Source organism: Porites lutea, chromosome 13 (assembly GCF_958299795.1).
Source record: "Porites lutea chromosome 13, jaPorLute2.1, whole genome shotgun sequence".
Lineage (NCBI taxonomy): Eukaryota > Metazoa > Cnidaria > Anthozoa > Scleractinia > Poritidae > Porites > Porites lutea.
In genome coordinates this window covers 14,592,602-14,613,889 of record NC_133213.1, presented here as the reverse complement: position 1 = coordinate 14,613,889, position 21,288 = coordinate 14,592,602, and the positions used below count along the sequence as shown (strand labels likewise).

Sequence of the window (21,288 nt, the reverse complement as noted above, 5' to 3'; positions counted from 1 at the left end):
ATTCATTCAAAAAAATTTTTTCCGCAGAAAAAGGCTATGCAATCGAGAGGCCCTGGGGACCACCGTGTGACACAAAATTTTTGCGGGTTCTAATTTTTGCGTTTTTTGCGATTTTTCCAACGATCCCCAAAAATAAATTCCCGCAAACTTTTTTCCCGCAAAAATTTACTCCAGAGAAAATATTCTCTAACTTTAATTCGCTACACAAAAATTTACACCTGCAGTTTTTCATTCAGAAACAAAACGGTGTACAATGAATTACTGGTATTACATAGGGTTCGCATACGGTAGTATTGTTTGAAAATATCTATTTCTATTGCACGTACTTAAAAAAAACGAAAATATTATCAATGCTGGGTACTGGGTATTTTTCTGAAAATCGCAAAGATTAATTCGCAGCAAGAAAAACTAATCTGTCCTAATCGCAAAAATTAGTTCCCGCAAAACACAAAAAATCATCAATCCGCAAAAATATAAACTTCCGCAGAAATTTCGTGCCACACTGTAGGTTAAACTTTTTTGCGCCAGAGAAAATGGCGGAAAATTTCACTCGTTTTGAGAGAAAAAAATAGTCGGAAGAGTTTAAGCAACAATATAACCTCAACCAGGTTTTGGCGTCCGGCGGATTTAGGAAAACACAAGGGTTTGGGTGGGATGCTCAGTCTCACGCGCTCAAAAAACCTGGTCTCGGTCGTTCTTAGGGACCCGTCATTATTATCGCCTGGGGGAAGGAGGGCGAAGGATTTTTGTTACAACAACGGAGCACTTACATGATCCCCCCTTACAGTGTGGTTTTGATCCCCCCACATTGGTGGTGGAAGATTTCATGATCCCACCTCTTCTATCCCAGCCACCACAAAAAGCCTACTATATGTAAGCAAGTGACATGTATATTAATACTTACGTCTCATGAATCTCGAACAACAACTTCACCTATTTGGTCATCTGATATGAACTGAATTGTCTGTGAAGGGTTACTCTTCTCAAACAAATCGTTGAAAACAAAGTCATTAATTGTCGCTCTCGTCCTCCACAATGTGGAAATTACGTCTCTTTCCCAGTCTTTAGCACCACACGATTTGTCTGTGTTCATAGACTCTTTGATGTGTCGGTAATAATGACATCAAATTGCTTTTACTTTGTCAAGCTTTCGATCAATAGTGGTCAGTCCGTGTTCGTTCAGGTAGAAGTCAAGTTCTTTTACCTTTAACTTTTCGATCTTGCACTCTCAGTAACGGTGTCCCATTTGAAGTCCTTGTATGTCCGTTCTGCCTCTTGCCTCTTTCGTTTCTCAGCTTCTATTGTTGTAATGTCTTTTCTGATATCAATATCTTTAAGATGAGTAATATATGTAATAACATGCTTCTCATCAACATTGTACTTTGAACAGAAGCTCTTGATAGTATCTGCATCGTTAATGACACTGACGGAATCATCCCCATACAAGTCCTTCAAACATTTTCTCAGGAGTCATCCGGTGTCCTGCCTGTCGATTCCGTCTGATAGACATCCATGAAATGTCCCCGATTGTTTGGGTCTGGTACAGATTGCGGAATTCTTTCTGTCTCTGGTCCCACCCAGCTATCGTTAGAACAGCAAGAACCGAGATTGGAGGTCTCCTCTATGCCGCAGCATCACGACAGTATTCCACAAAGAGCTCTCCACAGATGTAGTTGTCTTCCATAAACGATTCGATCTTTCTGAAGTATACTGCACCAGGGAGTTCCATTTTGTTTCTTCCTGGTGTGCTCCGATATCTATCAAGATGAGAAGAACTGAAAAAGAACAGTTCCTCAGGAGGCTCACTCACTTTACTCTTAATGTAGTCTTTAAGAATAGGGGCGTCATCAATCTTCTCGGAAACCTGACCGCATACGTACCAGGCATTTTTCTCCATCCGCGTCTTTTCAAGAGGCTGCAAAGGAGGGCTGGGGGGACGAAGCAGTGACACTAAACTAATCATTTGTTGATATACCATGTATATATTTCTTACTTCTGTTGTTGTTGTTTGTAATGACGGTGAACCACCACGTTTATCGAACGTTCTTATTACGGGAATATCTTTCAATGGCTCTAATAATAGAATTTAAAACATTGAACTTTGTGGACATTTAAACTATTGAACGTAAACATTTTTTAGCATCACGTTTAATACGTAAACACAACCCTCCGCCTCCCTCAGGCAACAAATAATGACCGGTCCCTTATTTAAGAAATTTTCAAAATAGTCGTTACCAACTGACTTGATAAAACACACATATCAAGGACAGAAAAAATGAAAAGCACCAGCTCCACCATACACATGTAGTAGGCACCTCTTTTTTCAGCGTCAATGGGGTGCCAGTGGGTACATTGGTAAAGTCGTTGGTAACTCTTTTCGTCTTTCTTTTTAAAATTTTTGTGGGTACCAAGTTGTTGCTGTTGTTGTTGTTTTTGGAGTGCGTGCGTCTCCCGTCCTTTTGCTCCCTTCGGTCGCCTTTGTTGGCTGCACTGTGGTGTTTTCCTTTTTAGAGGTTTTTGCTAGAGTGTGTGTGTGGGGGGGGGGGGGGGAGGGTAAATATACGATCGTAAAATTTGTAGAAAATATTAAATAAAGGTCAATGAAACTAACTCTGCAGTTAGTTGTAAGTTGCTGTCCTTAATGCTCAAACGAAATTTTCAGCTGATATACTCAAATTCACCCTCCATACAATGTAATTAACAATTGTTCTTTGAAATCGAAGTGAATACTAGAGAGGCTAAATATTTACCGAGGCGCGAAGCGGCGGGGTAAATATTCCTAAAGCCACTATTCACCGAGATTGAAAAGAATAATTGTTTTAGTATATACACACGAAGTGATCTCGGCAAAATCAGAGAGGAAACCATTAATTAAAAAGTACGATTTTATTGAAGGGTCAAATCACGCGAAAGTTTTGCGGGCCACAAGTTTATTAGCCTTGAACTTGGGTTATTTAGTGTTACCCTCGTTAAATTAAGGCATTATTATTATTATTATTATTATTATTATTATTATTATTATTATTACTATTATTATTATTATTATTATTGTAAAAAATTAAAATCTTTATTACAAAACCTCAATTTAAATCCTATTTACAATCAACCTGCTGTTACAAAATATCTAATTAATTCATCAAAACACTATTCATTTACAAATTCTAAAAAATAGAAGTAACTTAACCTTACATAAAAGAAGAGGAAATAGATATAATTAATAATTAAAGTTCAAAATTCTATAAAATAAAGAATTCCATTATGCAGAGATATTAAGATCATACAATCGAATTATACTAATGACGGCTAAACCAGTGCCCATAAAAAGCCCTAAGTATAAAAGCATATAAACACGTATTTCAGATATCCGCACTAGCGACATTTATTTTACAGTCTAATGATTGCTCTATCTTGCTACGAAACGGCGTTCGCGAACCTCTGACGCATGCATGTACCGATCTTAAGAGTTCAAACGAGATCTGTGTCCTTAGTCAAGTGATTACAACATGATCAGGCTCGGTGTCTTTCTGAGCTATCTTGTCTGCGAGATGCTTTAAGAACCGCTGACACTCGTTTCCCATTCCGCCATTGGTTCCAAACACTAAAGGCGTAAACGAACCCATTTCTACATCTAACACCCGCTGTTGGTACTTGCACTTCTTCTCTTCTTCTTGCTCTTTGAACACCTCCGATGTTGGCTTGCTCTGGTAACACTTGGAGTTGACGTGCGTAACTCTAACATCAAAAAATGCCGTAACTCCTCTTGCCCAGAAACCTCCCGCTTTGATGTCCAACCTTGCCTCAGAACTTGTAACAGCGCTCCTCAAATGAAATCGCTCGTTGTCCAGGGGTTGAAGGCGTGGTTCGATTACGACATTATTGCAGATCTTGTCGATGAATGTCGTTAACAAGTTCCGTACACCGTCATGTCTCTGCGCTACAAACCCCCCCTTTTTACAAGAGAGGGCGTGACTAACGGTGAATTTATCCCCACATAAGCAATGACTTGGTAAATCGACTAAGGGCAAGTCATAACGCAAGCGTAACGAGTCTCTGAACTCTTGCTTGTTGAGGGCTAAACCTACTGCCTACGACATACTGCCTACTGCCTCTGCGAGAGGCATCGCATTCAGCCAAGAACTTGCGCCCTTGTCCCTCGATTGATTAACCAGACGCAGCAGGCCTGGGGAGAAGCTTGAATCAATGAAATCCATTTTCTCTTTGGCACTTGCTCTCTTAAGTGATTGTTGATGCCTCTTTAGCTCCTCCGTAGATCTTTCTCCTGGCACCATGATGGAACTCTGTGAAGTAATAGAATCTACGTGCGCGGTGGTTATTGTTATTATTATTATTATTATTATTATTATTATTATTATTATTATTATTCTTATTATTATTATTATTATTATTATCTTTGAAGAATTTTCAAAAATGGCAGTTCACGAGTTTGTCACTTTGCAAACAACAGGGTAGTGGCTTAAAGGAACAGTATCCCGTTACTGCGCATGCACCAAACTTTGATTTTTGGACAGGATGTCGCGAAATCAAAAGATGCGAGGAGAGTAAGAGAATCTTGAAAAATCCGTTTGCATCGCGCTTGGCCGGGTTCAATACGACACTAAAACTTCTCAGGATTATAGATCAATGATATTTTGTTCCTGTTAAGTTTTTATTTGGGCAAAATCTGGATTTTTTGGCGTTACTTTTATTGCCGTTGGCCGGAGGACCAAAAGATTGGAAGCACTTTGATGCCGATTGAAGGCTTATTTCTTCTGCTAGCTTCCATACAAGCTCAGATAATTGTGAAAGGAATACGCAGAAATGAAACAGCAACAATAAAGACTGTAAGAAAGAAACCGTTGAGACATTGATGTGACTGAGGAGATCTTGTGGAGGGGACCTTCGTGGAGCAGAATGTTTTGCAACGACGCGTTAGTGACATGAATCATAATATCATTCTTGACTAATCTTTGTGATGATTCTTAGCGTTGAGATTGCATTTTTATTTATGTCTTTCAAACGTTTGAGGCTAGAACGCGAGCAAATCAGGCAGATATTACTGGACTTGGAGCGATTGACCTCTGACACGAGTTTCAAATTAGAAAATATGTTTTTAAAGCGAGCGGAACGAGATTTTCGGGTCGCGAGGTGGCCCAGCTAGCGATAAAATCGCGATGAGTCTTCGAACCGCGAGCCAAATTTTTATATAAGACGAAAGACTTCTTCGAAAGTCTAAAATATTACTTGAGAATATAAACAACAAATCTCTGTCGGCGGTGCGGTCCGGAAGGAAATCTTGTCGAGTCAATTTGACAGTTCTATTGTCTTTTGAAGAAAAAACAGATGACGCTCGCGCGTGCGCATAATCGGGACACTGTCCCTTTAAATGGAACCGTTAAAAGTTTGAATTATTTCCTTACTGAGAAGAAAAGTAGAGCTTTGTTGTTTTCAGTTGACTCGCCCAGTTTATAGCCAAAGGGGTTTGTTGTGTCGTTCTTCGCATGAGGTGATGACAAAATGGCGGCTCGGTTGCTCGAGCTGACGTCGTCTTCCTATACTGTTATTCTTTTTCCTGTTTACTTGAAACGTAGAATTTTTGCAAACGTGACATTTGCTTTCAAATTTGTTTGTCATAAATAAACTTCGATTTTGGGGGCAAATTTTCTTGTTAGGAAACGCTGCGTTCTCGTAACGGCTTCTTCTACGCGAAGCGAATAAACGGGAGCTGTAAACAATTCATCGAGCACAGAACTCAGCTATAGTAAATGGAAAAGCGCCGTTTTGAATCCTTCAAAGTCTTTTCTTCCTTAAAAAAAGTCAACCCTAGGATTTTGTCGACTTTTTAAAGAAAAATGGGAAAAACACCGAGCTCACACATTATCCACTCGCTAGGAGGTTAATATTGTTGAATAGTCCCAGATAGCGAACCAATCAGATTGCTTAAATTACCAAGATCACAGAGTGTGTATATACGCACGAGATGGCATCTCGGCCGCCATGTACATGCAATATAATTGCACCCTTTCCAACACAACGAATCCACGAAATTCAAACTTCAACCTAACGGTAAATAAACATGCTAGGATCGTATAGAAATAGGATTTAGCATAAGATATAGAAACCAATGAAACTTTCCCAGCTAAAGAAACGAATCCAGCAGACTTTGACAAACTCGAAGGATATAATCCAAGAAGGCCGAAAGTCGTCGCGCCGAAGTGGCCTGGCCAGATCAACGCGCGGCCAAGCAAACGAGGCCTGGGCACTGTACCTTTCTAGAGACCGATACATAGCTTGACCAAAGTTAGCCTTCTCTGCTGGAAATACATTTGCTCGAGGGCTTTTGTTCACTTGAGCCAATCTCAGATTTAGCCAATCAGAACAAAATTGATTTTTGACATGTACTCTGACAAACAAATAAATCGAACCCTCCTTCCCGCCAGAGACTATTGATACCTCCTAAAAGGGATTTTCAGACATCAGTTACAATAATTATGACAAATATTTATCACGCTGAAAAAACAATAAAATTCAATTCCGATAAAAAGGATACGAATCTTCGAACAGTTCATCGTATGAGAAGTACAAAACTGTTGACACACGTAGAGATGTCAGTAGGGACCATAGAGTATGATCGTAAGCTAAGGGAGGTCTGATAGCTAATTATTTGTATAAAAATGAGTTTAAAATTAATATGTTGCATGTGAATGAAAACCTGTTTCCATAGAAAAAGATAAGTTCCAGAAATTCCTTTAAAAAAATAGGCTTTTGGAAAATTGATCCACTTAAAACATCTGGCCTCTTGCGTCATATTAATTATCTGAAGTAATTGACTGGTTTTGAAAAAAGATAAAACCACGTGATCTCATAATTTTACAGAACTTCCTTTAACTGCTAAGATGGAGATCTGGTTTTGGATTCTTGGCTGGATTCTTTCATTTCTGACCATCACTGGAAATGGATTTACAATCTTCCTAGTGTGCAGCAGACGAAATCTACGCACCAAAACCAACGCGTTTATTGTTTCACTCGCCGTGGCGGATTTCTGTGTTGGTTTGAGTGTTATTCCTTCTCTGTTTTTCTGCGAAATTACAAACACCTGCCACTGGCCTCAAAGTTGGCTGTCTTGGGTGTTTTTCACACGGTTGCTGTTTAGTAACACGTCTGTTGTAAACCTATGCGGCTTAGTACTGGATCGTTTTATTGCCATTGTCCATACTCTAAGATACATTTCTTTTATGACTCGCCGTCGAATTTTCCGAATTATTTTCTTCTCTTGGGTTCTAGCAGTTAGCTATAATATCCTTCAGTTTCTAACTTTGATTATTTGCAAAACAGCTATTCTCATTTTCCTTTGGCTTCATCTAATTTTCTTCGAATTCCTTCCATGCGTTGTATTAATATCCTGCTTTGTATCAGTGATATTTCACGTACGCAGGCATGATAGGTCAGCACGCACCTTAGCAAAACAGTTACGTTTTAACCATCAGATGTCGTTTAAAATCCATCACAAAAAGTCTGCAGTAGTATTGATGGGTATTGTGATAGGAGTGTTTCTTGTTTGCTACGGAATATATTTACGTTGTAGTCTAGTAGTGTTATCCGACTCTAATGCATCATGTAAAGATAAACAATACAAAATTCCTTTCTTGGTTTTAAACTCGGCCATTAACCCACTATCCTATGCCTTTTTCAAAAGTGACATTAAGAAAGAGTTTAGAAAACTTATTGGCCATGGTTTTTTTAAGAAAAAGGACCATGAATTACGGGTTGTGGCGGGACTCGACAGTTTTGGGGCTGGCAAAGATGTGGCTGTTGGACTCAAATCGAGTTGGAATTTGGAAATATTGATGTCTGAGCAGGAAAAAAGGAAGAGCTAAAGGACACATGAGAATATATAAATTATACACATGGAAAGAAGGAATCCCGCAGAGAGGCCTGGGCAGTAATGCTGCAGCAGGAAGTTAATTTTTCGACTCCTATTTTATTGGTCAGTTCCGCCTGTCCAAGATGGCAGGGTAGACAATTCCTTTTTCATAAAAGCTATCAAAATTGGATTGCGGTTTTTTAGATCATCGAAACTTAAAGTTAATTGTGTTTATCATTCATGAATAAAAATTTGTTTATGAAGTAGAGTACAGGTCCAGATGTTTTTGGAAATGATTTTGCATATTTGCCATAGATAAGAGAACCTTAAGCTGTTGAGATAGAGGCTGAATTAGTCGCGTAATTTCATACGGTGGCTGTTCAGTTGCATCTCCGTTGAAAACTTCACGGCTTAGTGCGGGATCGTTACAAATCGCTATCGCAAATCCTCTAAAAAATCCGCCAGCGCATCATCTAACAAAAGCTTCTTTCTCTACAGTCTCTTGCGTTCTAACAGTTGGTTTTATTTTGCTTCAGTTTTCATTTCGGGTTAACCTAAAAATCAATCTTGTCACTTTCCGGAAATATATATAAATTTACTACAAATAAGCTAACGCAAAGCTATAACGAACTGACATTGCACTTAGCAATGACCATGCTGTATATACACCACAAAACCAACACCATCATTCACTCTTGTTTATTATTTTGTACATCGTTACATGTTCCTGGCTGGATTACTTCATATAAATATGACATAAATTATTTGACATTTTTTAAAATATTAACGTTCTCTGCTAGAACAGACAAACTAATTAAAATTTTATTAATACTTTAAAAGTATTATGATTCTTGAAGAACTGGAATGGTGGGAAATTTCTTTGTGTTATAAACTGAGGGACTGGTCATTATTTATCGCCTGGGGGGGAGGATTTTGGGGGGATCACTTGATTTTTAGAAGAACAAAAGGGGGGATCAGTCGTAACTGCAGAACCCAAAAGGGGGGATCACTGAAAACTTTGGAAGGATGCAGAGGGAGGACCACTCGAACTAGCTTTGAAAATGAAGACATGGGGGGGGGATCGCGAAAGTCATCAAATGTTGTACGGGGGGGTCACTTCAGTGAAGTAACATTCAAAGAGGGGATGAGCTAAATTTCACCTTGTTTAGCCTCAAATCCTCCCCCCCCCCCCCCCCGCCCCGGCGATAAATAATGACCGGTCTCCAATGTTAGTTCCTTAGGATTTTCTCCTCGGTTTCGCTTGATTGAGTGATTGGAAGGAAGGTTAATACGTTTCTCCATACCATAAAATCTTATATCATCAGGTGAAATTTTTTAGTTGACAGCAAGTCACCCACTCTTGCCTACATCTTTAGTATACAGTCAAACCTGCATATGTTGTGCTCACTAGTGTTTCTGTGTGGTTCAGTCTTGAAAAAGTGACCGTTGATAACTCGTTGGGACCACGGAAAAGGTGACCTCGAGCGCTCAATACAGGTAACCGCTTAATTCAGGTTAGTTCTTCAGTGATTTAGAAAAATGCTTTTCGGGGCTTAAGAAAGTGACCGCCTAATAGAGGGAGACTGCATGCTTTATGCAGGTCCCGGCTTATTACAGGTTTGACTTTAAATTAATGACTCTCGCGTCTAAGGAATATTGCAGGCTAGACAGCCACCCTTAAGAGAACCGGCACCGGAATGATTTAGTATAGTACTGCGCTATTGTGTTTCTTCAACATGTGACGAAGTTTCAAATATTATGCAACTTTTTAGAAGTGTCACGCAAATCTCTTTCTACTCTGGTGTCCCTGGCAACTGCAGACGATTCGCCCTGTTGTTTCGCCCGTGTACTGTCTCTATCGACGCTCGGGGTGGGGGTAGGTCTTGTACTCTGTGTTGGGAATCACTAAACCTTGATTGCGTGTTGCGGTTGGCGTAATAGGACTGGGGCCCATTTCTACTATCGCGCATGTCCTGTATCCACATGCGTTCACCAGTTGTTTTGTTAAAGGCGTATAATTTTCCGGAAACTATGAAGGAAAGATGATGAAAAACATTAAAACTACCTTCAGCTATAAGTGTCGAACAAACGAGACGCCCGCACAAATTCAAACGAACCAATTAAAACTCGAAGAAATAGGCGCCGCTCGTTTTGTTTTGGGTTTTTATTCGGGATTAGTTGGGAAGGTGGTGTAAGATTTTGCAGCCAATTAATAAGCGTAAAAGGATGCAATTGCCATGTATTTCCAAGGCAATGTCCGCCGGGTAATCCTTTTATCTGTTAATGTTATTCTTAAATAATGCTAACCAGTTACCTGGGTCAACAGCTTTGCCGTCAAACCTTTTTCCACCTGGAGGAGCCTAAAGAAAAAAAAATTTTGTTTAAAGGAGCAGTAGAGACGAGGAGTTAAAATAAAAAGCGGGAAACACCCAACGATTATCAATACAACTGGTAAATAAACAGGTTGTTTGAGTTTGAGGGAGCTTAGGCGACAACGACGGCGACGGCCACGAAAACGTCACTAAAAAAGTGAAGTCGCGCTGCTTCAAACTTTCTCGCGCTTATTCCATCTCGTTCATTTCGTCAAATGTTGGCAAATTTTTCTGGAGTTGAATTCTAAAAGACTGCATCAAAGTTCAGGAAAAGAAAAAGAAAGTCGTTGTCTTGTGTTCACGTCCTCCACAAAACGTAAAATTAGGCATTTTCATGTCGTAGTCGTGCACTGACGGCAAAGAAATGTACAAAAAAGCGTGACGCACGTGCAAAGTTGTTGTTTTGCCAATCTAAACCAATTGCTCTTTTGCAGTTCTCGTTGACGTTGACGTCGTCGTTGCTTAAGCTCCCGGATCATTATACGTTTCTGGGTAACTGATCACCTACCCATCCCCTAAATCAACATTTTGCCCTCAGTGCAGAGAAGTAAGTGTTGATGTTGGTTTGGGGGAAGGGTAGGAGGTCACTTACCCAGATCTACCCAGATACGTAAAATGATTCAAGCTCCCTAATATAGAGACTGAGAGACGGCATGTCCAGTTATATAATTAAATCCATACCCTTGAATTATCGTTTTCTTACTCACCCGTCCCTCCCCTCCCCTAAAGGGGCTACAACAGAAAACTACTTACAATTTGATTGTCGATCATTATAGGTGATATCATCTTATGTTGTTTGATTTTTCCTTGGGAGAAAAAAGAAAAAAATAGAGTTAAGAGCTTATACTTTGAAGTTATCGATAAACCTACGAGTAACACAAACCTTTGTAGAAACCCTTCTCTCCAGTCACCAAGCCTCTGTTTGGTCTCAGATGAGGCTCGCGAGATTCTAACGTGCGAACTCTGCAAGAAAACGCCGGGGAAAATATCAAAATGTTTAGTAGCCGCGCGTAGTATTAATACATGCTACTTATTAGCCGTAAGTGAGATCATTACGGGGTAATCTCGGTCCGAGGCCTTGACGTAGTGATCGAGCGATAGCGATAACATAAATAACAAAAGTAGGTTGAGTTTGATCGTCCGGGTTGAGTTTGATCAACCTACTTTTGAATTGACTCCTGGGTTCAAACCTTTCACAGTTATAAATAACAAAGTTGAAAAAATATATAGATGTATAAACCAAACTAGGACGTAATTATACCTCTAGCTCTACTCAATGAAAACACCAGCTAAGTTTTTTTGGGGATGATTGGATATGTTTTGCATTTTGTCTTTTCCTGATACTTGCTTGAAGATTGGTCTTTCTAGCTAAGATAGCTAATTTTCTCTTTCAAGAAAAGCAACTTCCTTAAAAAAGTTTTTACACCAGTCTATGGTTATTCAAAATGCCGAAAAACGAAGAGAATCCCGGGAAACAGTGGCCTAAAGTTAAGAGAATCACAAGCATAACGGCCATATTCTTATAAATTCGTATAAAATCTTCAGTAACCCCGCAGGCCGGGCAAGCTACCGTCCACGGATATCGGGCAGTTTATGGTAAAATGTCAAGGTGTTTTTATGTCATACCTCTTCTTTGCATGCTTTCTCCATAGTAAAACAGTAACAACCGCTAACAGCACTACTACGCAAGCAGACGCCATTGTAATTATTCCCTCAGTTGTCTTGTAAAATGGAGTGGGTGGGGGGGTGGTGGGAATCTCAGGCACCACTGGCTTGGCTGAGCGAACATTAAATACCTGAAACAACAGCAACAAAAAACGTGAAAAGCCATTTGGTTATAGATCATTTTTTACATGACTAAACTATATATTCACCATCTTGGTATCCCGAGCCACAACTGCAGGAGTTGAACCTTTTTATCTATAAAAAAAAAAAAGAAAAAACTTTCTTTTGTTCCAATATACATGCCCAATAGCTGCTGGCCAGGTGAGTGAAAACACCCTATACGAAAAGTGGGGGTGAAAGAAATGTACAGGATAAGAACTTTCATAATAAAACTATTATAAGTAGTTTAATTTGAAATATTACAAAAATGTAATAGAAAGAGAAATTTAAGGGTAAGTTGTTAGTCGTTTTTTTGTGTTCGTTGACATTAATAATTATAAGGAATAAAACTCGGGCTGGCTATTATAGTTCTATCTAATAAGTAATTCAGAACTTTCATTTACGAGTGCAAACAAAAAAACACGATTTAGCTATTAGAGACATCACTGTTTACAAACATTGTTTAATTGCAAATTTGTAACGAGTGAAACAAAAGAATTTTTGTCGTAAGAACGGCGCTTCTGATCGAACCATTAACTTTCAATACTAATATTAGGCATTCCTAGAGATGTGGACCATCGCGTTTACGGCAAACGGCAAACGTGAGATTAAAGTTGAGAAATTTCAGAAAGAGAAATGAGCAGATAAAAACAGCTTAAAACAATTCTTATGGATAGAATTGGCGTGAATCTACAGAATTTCGTGTAGTTATAATTAACAGTAGGGAAACTTGATCGCGTGGTACAAGTTCACGTTTGCCGTTTGCTTATTCTCTCTAATCAGTTAGCGACCTTTAGTAACGAAATCAGCAAAGAGAACGTCAAAAACCCAAAAGGTTTATTTAGCAAAACAACGACTTTAGACGCTTTTTTGTACATTTCTTTGCCATCACCGCACAACTATGACGTGCAAATGCCTAATTTCACGTGCGTAAACAAGCGACGACGAATTTTTCTTTCTCTTTCTAAACTTGAGTGCGGTCTCCAAATTAACTCCAGGAAAATTCGCTTGTATTTAACATTTTCAGCGAATTGGAATAAACTCGACAGAGTTTCAAAAAAAAAAAAAGAGTTCATTTTTAAAGTGGTGTTTTCGCTGCCGTCGCCGTCGCCGTCGTCGATGCTAAAGCTCCCTATATTAATAGGTGGCGTCAGCGTGAGTATTGCTTTACCATATACAGCTATTTCGAGGAAGGTTGTCGGAAAAAAATGTGTACGCGACAATCTCGAAAGGTATAATATGGGATATGATCAACACTGTTCCTGACGACTGTAGCTGTCGAACCTACTTTTGTTGCTTTCCTTTAGCACTCGAAAACGCACTTCCATGGCCTTTGGTGACAATTCTTTCAAAATTCTTTGAAGAACAGAGAACTCAAAACCACCCGCAATGCCTTACGGGATTGTCGAGTGCACTTTTTCTGACAACCTTTCTCGAAATAGCTGTATGCGGTCTGCACGTTCCGATCAACTAAATCTTATTTTACATAACATTATCTCTCACCCGGGGAACACAAAACCACGGCTTTGTTTTGACGGCAGTTTTTCTCAAAAAATAGCGAGTGTATTTCTGTGCTGCAGTAAAGTACCAACTGGAGCATTATAAGAAAAGAATGAAAACTGTTATATTATCAATGCATGGGGTATTATAAATGGCCTTGAATATAAAACCACAAGTGAACAGGTGGGCGTTCGTTCACTACCGGTATCGTTTACGTTTTATTTCAATCACTCAATCACTTGCCGATGTCCGTATTTTATTTATTAATCAGATAACATATTTTTAAAGGTGTTCCTATTCACAAGCTAAGCCTTATTGGCTTCCTTGGGCTCCCTTGCCTCTTTTCCTTTTAATTAATTTTATGGCAAAATGATAATAAAACAATGAAAAACAATTTCTACCAAGTTATATGACAAATTGACCAGATGAAACCATTAGCCGATCAGGACAGGACTATGTCAAACGTTTTTTTTTTGGACCAATCAGAAAAGGAAAGAATTTGGATATTTTACATATAATCTTACACACAAATGGTTTATACCCTCCTTCCAGCGAGAAAAACTAACATCAATAATAATAAACTTCTTAATAAAAGCGGATTTTCAAGCATCAGTTAAAATTATCATGACACCTCATGCTAAAGTAGTAAAATTAAATTCTGAAAAAAAAAGCTACAAATCTTAGAACGATTTACCGTACGAGAAGTTTCAAATTAATTCATAAATAAACTGATAGTTGTGTAAATCGTCACCGTTCCCTCTTGGAAAAAAACGTCTTCATACATTGATTAATACGATGTTGCTTTTCCCATTTCTCTTCGCCCTGAGGATCAGTTTGCTGTTGTTTTTTATTTTTTTTCATCACGAGGAGCAAGAGGATGTGCAGTTGTCATGGCAAATGTTCATTTTTCAGATTACCCCTTTTTGGTTAAGCAGGAGAATCCATATGGTCTGAGATCAAAAGTCCGATTGTGATCCTAAAAAGAACGCACCCTGAGATTTATCTCGTACAAAATGAACTAAGCAAGTTAGCATTTACTTATTTATTGTGCATGTAATTATTCAATATATTCAACTGATATATATTTATTTTTAGTCTGGTTTGTTAGTAATAGTATTGTCAGTGCATTTGATCATGTCAGTTTAGTATGTTAATTTGCGCAATATTAATATCAAGGTGGAAGGCTCACCTGTTTATCTTCCTTTCTTTTTGAAAAACGTTGCCGATAATTAAAGTCTTCAAAAGGTATTGTGGTCAACTAATAAATACCCTCTCGTCGACGTTAGCCCGCGTCGAAAAGGGACCTTACGATCCGACGACGGCGACGGCAACGGGAACGCCACAAAAGCAATACATGCATCAGGAGTTCTGGACTTCCTGTTGGATCGCACGGCATTGTGGGTAGGCGGGCTCAGAAAAGCGGGCATTAACTTGCAGCTTCGCCATATTGGATTACACGTGCAGGAATATAGAAAATACAGTTGGACTGAGATAAGTGGGCATCAAATCCTTGTTTGGTCGCCATCTCTGCTTGTTTGAAGTTGTTTCGCTTGATTTATTACCCTTTGTATTCACAATCGAATCGAAACGAGACTCACTTACAGAAACTCCAGTGACAAGGCCAAAACAGGTAAGGAGTCGTATTTCTGTTCCGTTTTTTTTTTTTATCTTCTAAAGATTTTAGGCTGCAGAGTGTAGTCGATTTGAGATGGTACGAGTATGATTTTTGCTTATTTTATACTCAGACTTATGTCGTATTTCTTTTGTTTTAATGTAGATTAACTTTGTCCATGGGATTCGGCCACAGAAACTGTGTGGTCCTAGGCTTTCCCAACAGTGGACAGAGGCTTCGGAAGTGGGCGGCGAAGACCTGTGAGCATCATGGTTGTAACAAAGGTTCAAGCATGTGTGACTGCCAGCCACCCTTTAAATTATTCCCGTCCCGACAGAAAAGAAGAACCCAGTTCGCCGATTACAATGGGCAAAAAATATAAGCAGGAACAGTTTGAATGGGGCTCTTTGGATGCCTAACAAGGATTAAAGAGTTTGTAATCTACACTTCGTTGACGGTGAACCAACGGCTGAAAACCCAGACCCAGCTTTACAACTTGGTCACAGCAAGAAAACGAGAGCCTCCAAACGCCCACCACCAACGCCACGGGATAACTCTCTTGCAGTAAGATCCAGAAAACGAGCTAAGCTAGATACATGCAGCGATGAAATACCAGTACCTGTTCTTGACCACTCAGCTGACAACCTGGCTTGTGATGATGTTGAGCTCCAAGACCCTGAGCCCTCTACTTCTGTCAATGATTGTGTTGACATAGACAGAGCATCCGTAATTCATGACCATTGCTATGTCTATGGCTGGTATGAAATTAATGAAAATTCGAATTTTTGCATGAACACATGTTGCTTGAAAAGCAGACAAGACAAAGACAAAAAAATCGTGGAACTTTCACAGAAAATACAGGAGCTAAGTGAAAAAGTGAAGTTTCTGGAAGTTCAAATTGTAGCCAAACAGGATAAGGGATTGAAGCATTCAGATCTGAGAAATGACCAGACTGTAAATTTACTGACTGGTATCCCATCAAAGCCTGCCTTTCACAAATTATTTGACTCTGTCAAAGGATCTATAAAAAAAGTGAGATATTGGAGTGGCCCTAAGAAAACATCCAGAAAAGGCAGGAACTTTAGGAAATCACCCAAAAAATTTGGACCAAACCGGGCTCTTTCTCAAAAGGACGAGTTTCTTTTAACACTAATGAAACTCCGTTTGGGATCCACCAATGCAGACCTTGCACAAAGATTTGGAATTTCACGAAGTACCGTATCAACTATTTTCAACACATGGGTCAAAATTTTGGCTAATGAACTGAAATGCCTAATATACAATCCTAGTATGGAAGTTGTTAAGAAAACACTGCCAAAGAAGTTCAAAAAACCAGGATACTGCAAGGTGCGCCATATAATAGACTGCACTGAAATTTTTATAGAGACCCCAAGCAACCCTGTAATCAGAGCATCAACGTGGTCAGATTATAAGCACCACAATACTGCAAAAATCCTAGTTTCAATCACCCCAAATGGGGCCTTCAACTTCATCTCCGAGGCATGGGGTGGGCACACCTCAGATGTCCATTTAACAAGGGAATCAGAGTTTTATAACATCCTTGAGCCATATGATGCAGTAATGGCGGATCGTGGATTCACTATTGCAGAGGATCTTTTGCTTCACAGAGCTGACCTTTTTATTCCGCCAGGGAAACGTGGACAAGAACAGTTCACGAAAGCTGATGTACAGAAAACTAAAACAATAGCTAATCTACGCATTTTTGTAGAACAGGCCATCAGGCGGCTGAAAACATTCCGTATAATCAAGAACGAACTGCCCATCTCTCTTATTGGTAATCTTGATAACATTATTATTGTCTGTGCTGCATTATGCAATTTGTACAAGCCTCTTTGCAAGTAACACGTTATTTTTGGCACAAGATATCGAGTCAAATGTGTAATTCACGAGAAAATCCATACCCCCACTATGGGGGGAAATTGGAAATTCCAGGGGGGGGGGGGTCAATTTGCCACCTGTTTTATAGGAGGTAAACATCCATAAAAACACTACTGCACTTTTCATTTGGAAATTCCTTAGGGGTTGGGGGATCGTTTGAAAAATAATTCCCTCCATGGTTTGGGTATGGGCTTTTTCTGCCTCTTCTGGAATAACACAATTCAAGATATCAATGGTATGTTCACAGGTTTAGGGAAACTGATTTCCTTGCACTGGTAGGATGACATTACCACAAATATGCATAAACAGGGGCTTAGCCAGGGGGGGACTAAAGGGCCTGGCCCACCTCTCTGAAAAGTAATATATAGTAAATATATGGGACAATCAAGTCCAGAAAAAGCTCGGGCCTCTCCCTTTTAAGCCTTGGGCCCCTTTGACCCCCTTTTGACAAAACCCTGGCTACCCCAGTAATACAAAATTTATGTTGATGTCTTAATAAGACCAGTGTAATCAGTGTAGGAATAAATTTTTTTATTAACAACTTGATGAATGTTTTATACTTTTGACATTAGATATCAAGGATCAAATAAAGCAATGACTAATACAATAATACATGTAGTTGTTCAATTATATTGTGCGGGCTCCATGGAAATATGATTGCCTGTTTATATAATCAGTCAGATCCATTTTCTAGGTATTTTTTTAAACAATTTATTTTCGCAGTAGTTTCAGGGCTGGTGAAAGACAATTACTATAAAACCAGGTTAGATTTTCTTCAAGCCTATGCCAGTATGTGGCATTAAATCTGATTGTTTCCAAGTGATAGCCCTTTTGTGTGTATACAAAGAAATAGCCCAATTGCCTCTTTGTTATGGCCATCTCACCCTGGACCTGTGCAAAGTACTGATGCTGCTGCTTTAAAGCTACTTGTCCATTACACATACATAAGTATGACAGATTATCTGCTGAGTGAATTTCATTGGCAATGCTAAAAGGGTTCTTGATCTCTACTACTGCTTCCCCACAACAAGAGCACTCTATCAGTAAGTCTGGGGATGCTCCCAAGTACTGTTTAATTAGTTTTATCAATAAAGATACCACATTCTCTATACCTAACATCCTTGTGGTGTTTTTTGAAGTATTTGATGAATTCCTTAACTGCAATGGGCTCCATATCTCTGCCATATTTAAGAGCTGGTAAATTTGTAGGTGGTTTAGCTTTTCCCAATAAGCTATCAACAAGTTTATCGGCACTATTTTCTTCATTGACTTTCATTGATTCTACTTTAGTGAATACTCTATAAAAGTTTGAGGCAGTTATTCTGCCCTCCCTTTGCTGGTGTCAAGCCTCATTACCAGCCTGGCCAACAGTTATTTTCTCTATAGCATCAATTTCATCACTGGAGAGTATGTTACTGTTTCTAGGAGTAGATATTGGCTGCAGTGGCTCTGGTGTGCATTCAGCTTGACTCACTGATTTTACTTTAGTCAATGCCCTGTAAACATTTGAGGCAGTTATTCTGCCCTACCTTTGCTGGTGCCAAGCCTCATTTTCAGTCGGACCAACAGTTATTTCCTCTATAGCATCAATTTCATCAGTGGAGAGTATGTCACTTTCTCTAGGAGTGGATATTGGTTGTAGTGGCTCTGGTGTGCATTCAGCTTGACCCATCAACACAAAACAGGAGTCTGGAAATGTATCCTTTAAATTCTCGTAGAAACTTCTCCTTCTCTCACTGTCATCCAGAGCCCTCTTTTTTTCTACCGGCTGAAAGAGGCTACGCCTGCTGTCTACAGTTGGTCTGGTGGGTTCTCAAGAAAACAATATAATATGACAGGGACCCTGTATCGTGATGCTGCATGAATGAAGTTCAGCCTTGTTTGCAAAATAGTTTAGCATATTTATTTTTCAGCATTTCTCCAATAGCAGTGATTCCTATGTCCTATGTTTACTATATCTTACTTAGTTACCTTTATTTAGTTTTGATGACTTCCAATTCATGTCAGCAATCTTTGTTGGCTTGATAACTGTCTTTTCTGATGGGACATTCCACACACATTGTCTTGATGTGCAAGCTGGGTTGGTCATTCCACTTCTATTAGCAGCCTCAACTCTAAACAGCAATGCTGTGATGTGAATACAAGAGCTGCTCATTCTGAAATTATAAAAAAGGGAATGAAAATAATCATGTAGCATCTAAAAACCTCAACACTGTTGGGGGGCTCAAGAATAATATTGCCCTGCTCCTAGTTTTGTGAAATTCATCTCCCAATTATTTAATAATTAGACCACAAGTCAGAATGTGCTATATGACAAATGCACCACAGGGCCAGAGGCCAATACCACAAAAAGATGCAAATTCTAATTGTTTTAGTATAGACCAACAAGTTAATCTGTTTTGTGAGTGTGGATACCATTATTTTGTGTTGAAAAAAAATCAAATTGCAAGAAAGCAGGTGGTTTTGCCAGGCACGGCCTATCATTAATAGGCCATTAGTTGCTCACTCAATCAGAATGAAGGATTTGTAATAGACCACTAGTTGGTTTATACTATACCATGACTCTCTCTTAGTTTCAAGGAGCTTGTACCCTTTTTAATTCCATGGTTGAGTCCCTACCACCATATAGCACCATCACACCAGTAACATGAAACCATGAAATGAGATGAAAAATAGGGTTTGACCCTACAAATTAATACTAATTTATGTTCACTTTTATCGGTCTTGGTAATACAAACCCAGCAACACATGTACAGTAGGCATTGACTATAAAGCCATTATTCTTGTTCGCACAAATCCATGCAGAATGCGGTGTATCCGATATTTTCATGGAATGAGTGCATTTTGCTTTTAAAAAGCAATATTCCGAGTCATCCGTGATTTTATGATATGATATCTCTTTTCAACCAGCCAGAGTCAAACAAACGATACGCCTTTTCTTCTTTGTATTCATTTAGGACGCGTTTGTGGAAGTCAACATCCTTCCCTGGGTGATCAATCATCAAAAACAATGTTATATCACTCAGGTATATCGGCAGCCAAGAAGTCATGTTCTCGCTTTCCTTCACCCAGCCATCCTTCAGTTTCAAAGGATCTGGAACTGAGGTCCCGTTTGGCATTATGAGTAATTTTGCCTTCTCTTTTTCGGTAGTAGCAATTCGTTCCAGAGCAGTTGGCTTGATGGAAATGCTCATTTCTAACGCGGCAAATACGCGGGCTACAAGTTCAGCTTTGGTTCCTGAAACCTTCAAGTCTCGCTTGCGACAGAACTCTTTCAGTTGCTCAGGTTTCCATGTCTGGATAACCTCGAAAGGCAGCTCTTCACGACTCATATCACACCTACATTATAACAAAATAAATAAAAAGTTAAAACGTATTCAACTATCAGAGCTTCACCTCTGCTCCAACTTCTGTCCATTCATTTAGTTAGGAGATAAAAACAAAACGGAACAGGAATACGCCTCCTTACCTGTTTGGCCTTGTCACTGGAGTTTCTGTAAGTGAGTCTCGTTTCGATTCGATTGTGAATACAAAGGGTAATAAATCAAGCAAAACAACTTCAAACAAGCAGAGATGGCGACCAAACAAGGATTTGATGCCCACTTATCTCAGTCCAACTGTATTTTCTATATTCCTGCACGTGTAATCCAATATGGCGAAGCTGTAAGTTAATGCCCGCTTTTCTGAGCCCGCCTACCCACAATGCCGTGCGATCCAACAGGAAGTCCAGAACTCCTGATGCATGTATAGGCTTAATTAGCAAAACAACAATTTTGCACGTGCATCACGCTTTTTTGCATATTTCTTTGCCGTCACTGCACGACTACGACGTGAAAATGCCTAATTTCACGATGTACAGAGGGTCATACAAAGGAAGTACGCAAGCGACGATGAAATTTCCTCTCTCTTTCTGAACTTGAATATGGTTCTTAGGAATTCAACTTTAGGAGGGTTCGCCTACATTTGACAAAGTTAGTGACTTGAGTAATCGCGATGAAGATTGAAAGAACGCGAATTCACTTTTTCAGCGACGTTTTCTCTGCCGTCGCTGTCATCGGATCTTAAGGTCCCTAATGCGTGGGCCGGCTGCAACGCAGGCTATCTCGACGTAATTGTCTGGTTGCACCTATATTAATTATTGGCCATGGTAGAACACGTGTTAAATTTACAATTCTTGAAATATACTGAATGGCGTAAGAAACATAGAAGTTTCGATATGA

The 21,288-nt window shown here is 39.4% G+C and overlaps 1 protein-coding gene and 3 pseudogenes across 1 annotated transcript; 1 reads left to right on the top strand and 3 right to left on the bottom strand.

Moving 5' to 3' along the window:
• Positions 1–907: 907 nt before the first annotated feature.
• On the bottom strand, positions 908–1,903 carry LOC140922404 (uncharacterized; annotated as a pseudogene).
• A 7,751-nt stretch (positions 1,904–9,654) lies between these two features.
• On the bottom strand, positions 9,655–11,933 carry LOC140922403 (uncharacterized). Its single transcript, XM_073372389.1, has 5 exons — positions 11,860–11,933; positions 11,117–11,196; positions 10,987–11,039; positions 10,176–10,221; positions 9,655–9,890 (listed from the first exon to the last, which is right to left on the bottom strand). The coding sequence occupies exons 1-5, from the start codon at positions 11,931–11,933 to the stop codon at positions 9,655–9,657; spliced, it is 489 nt and encodes a 162-aa protein (XP_073228490.1).
• A 3,414-nt stretch (positions 11,934–15,347) lies between these two features.
• On the top strand, positions 15,348–17,072 carry LOC140923723 (uncharacterized; annotated as a pseudogene).
• Positions 17,073–17,716: 644 nt separating this feature from the next.
• LOC140923589 (uncharacterized) lies at positions 17,717–20,400 on the bottom strand (annotated as a pseudogene).
• Between the last annotated feature and the right edge of the window lie 888 nt (positions 20,401–21,288).

What these genes read in the sequence shown, in the direction of transcription:
- LOC140922403 (XM_073372389.1), bottom strand. Translation starts at nt 11,933, where the DNA reads ATGGCGTCTGCTTGCGTAGTAGTGCTGTTAGCGGTTGTTACTGTTTTA. An exon ending in AGAGAAGGGTTTCTACAAAG is followed by an intron (nt 11,040 to 11,116) that starts GTTTGTGTTACT and finishes TTTTCTCCCAAG; the next exon opens with GAAAAATCAAACAACATAAG. An exon ending in CGGCAAAGCTGTTGACCCAG is followed by an intron (nt 9,891 to 10,175) that starts GTAACTGGTTAG and finishes TTTCCTTCATAG; the next exon opens with TTTCCGGAAAATTATACGCC.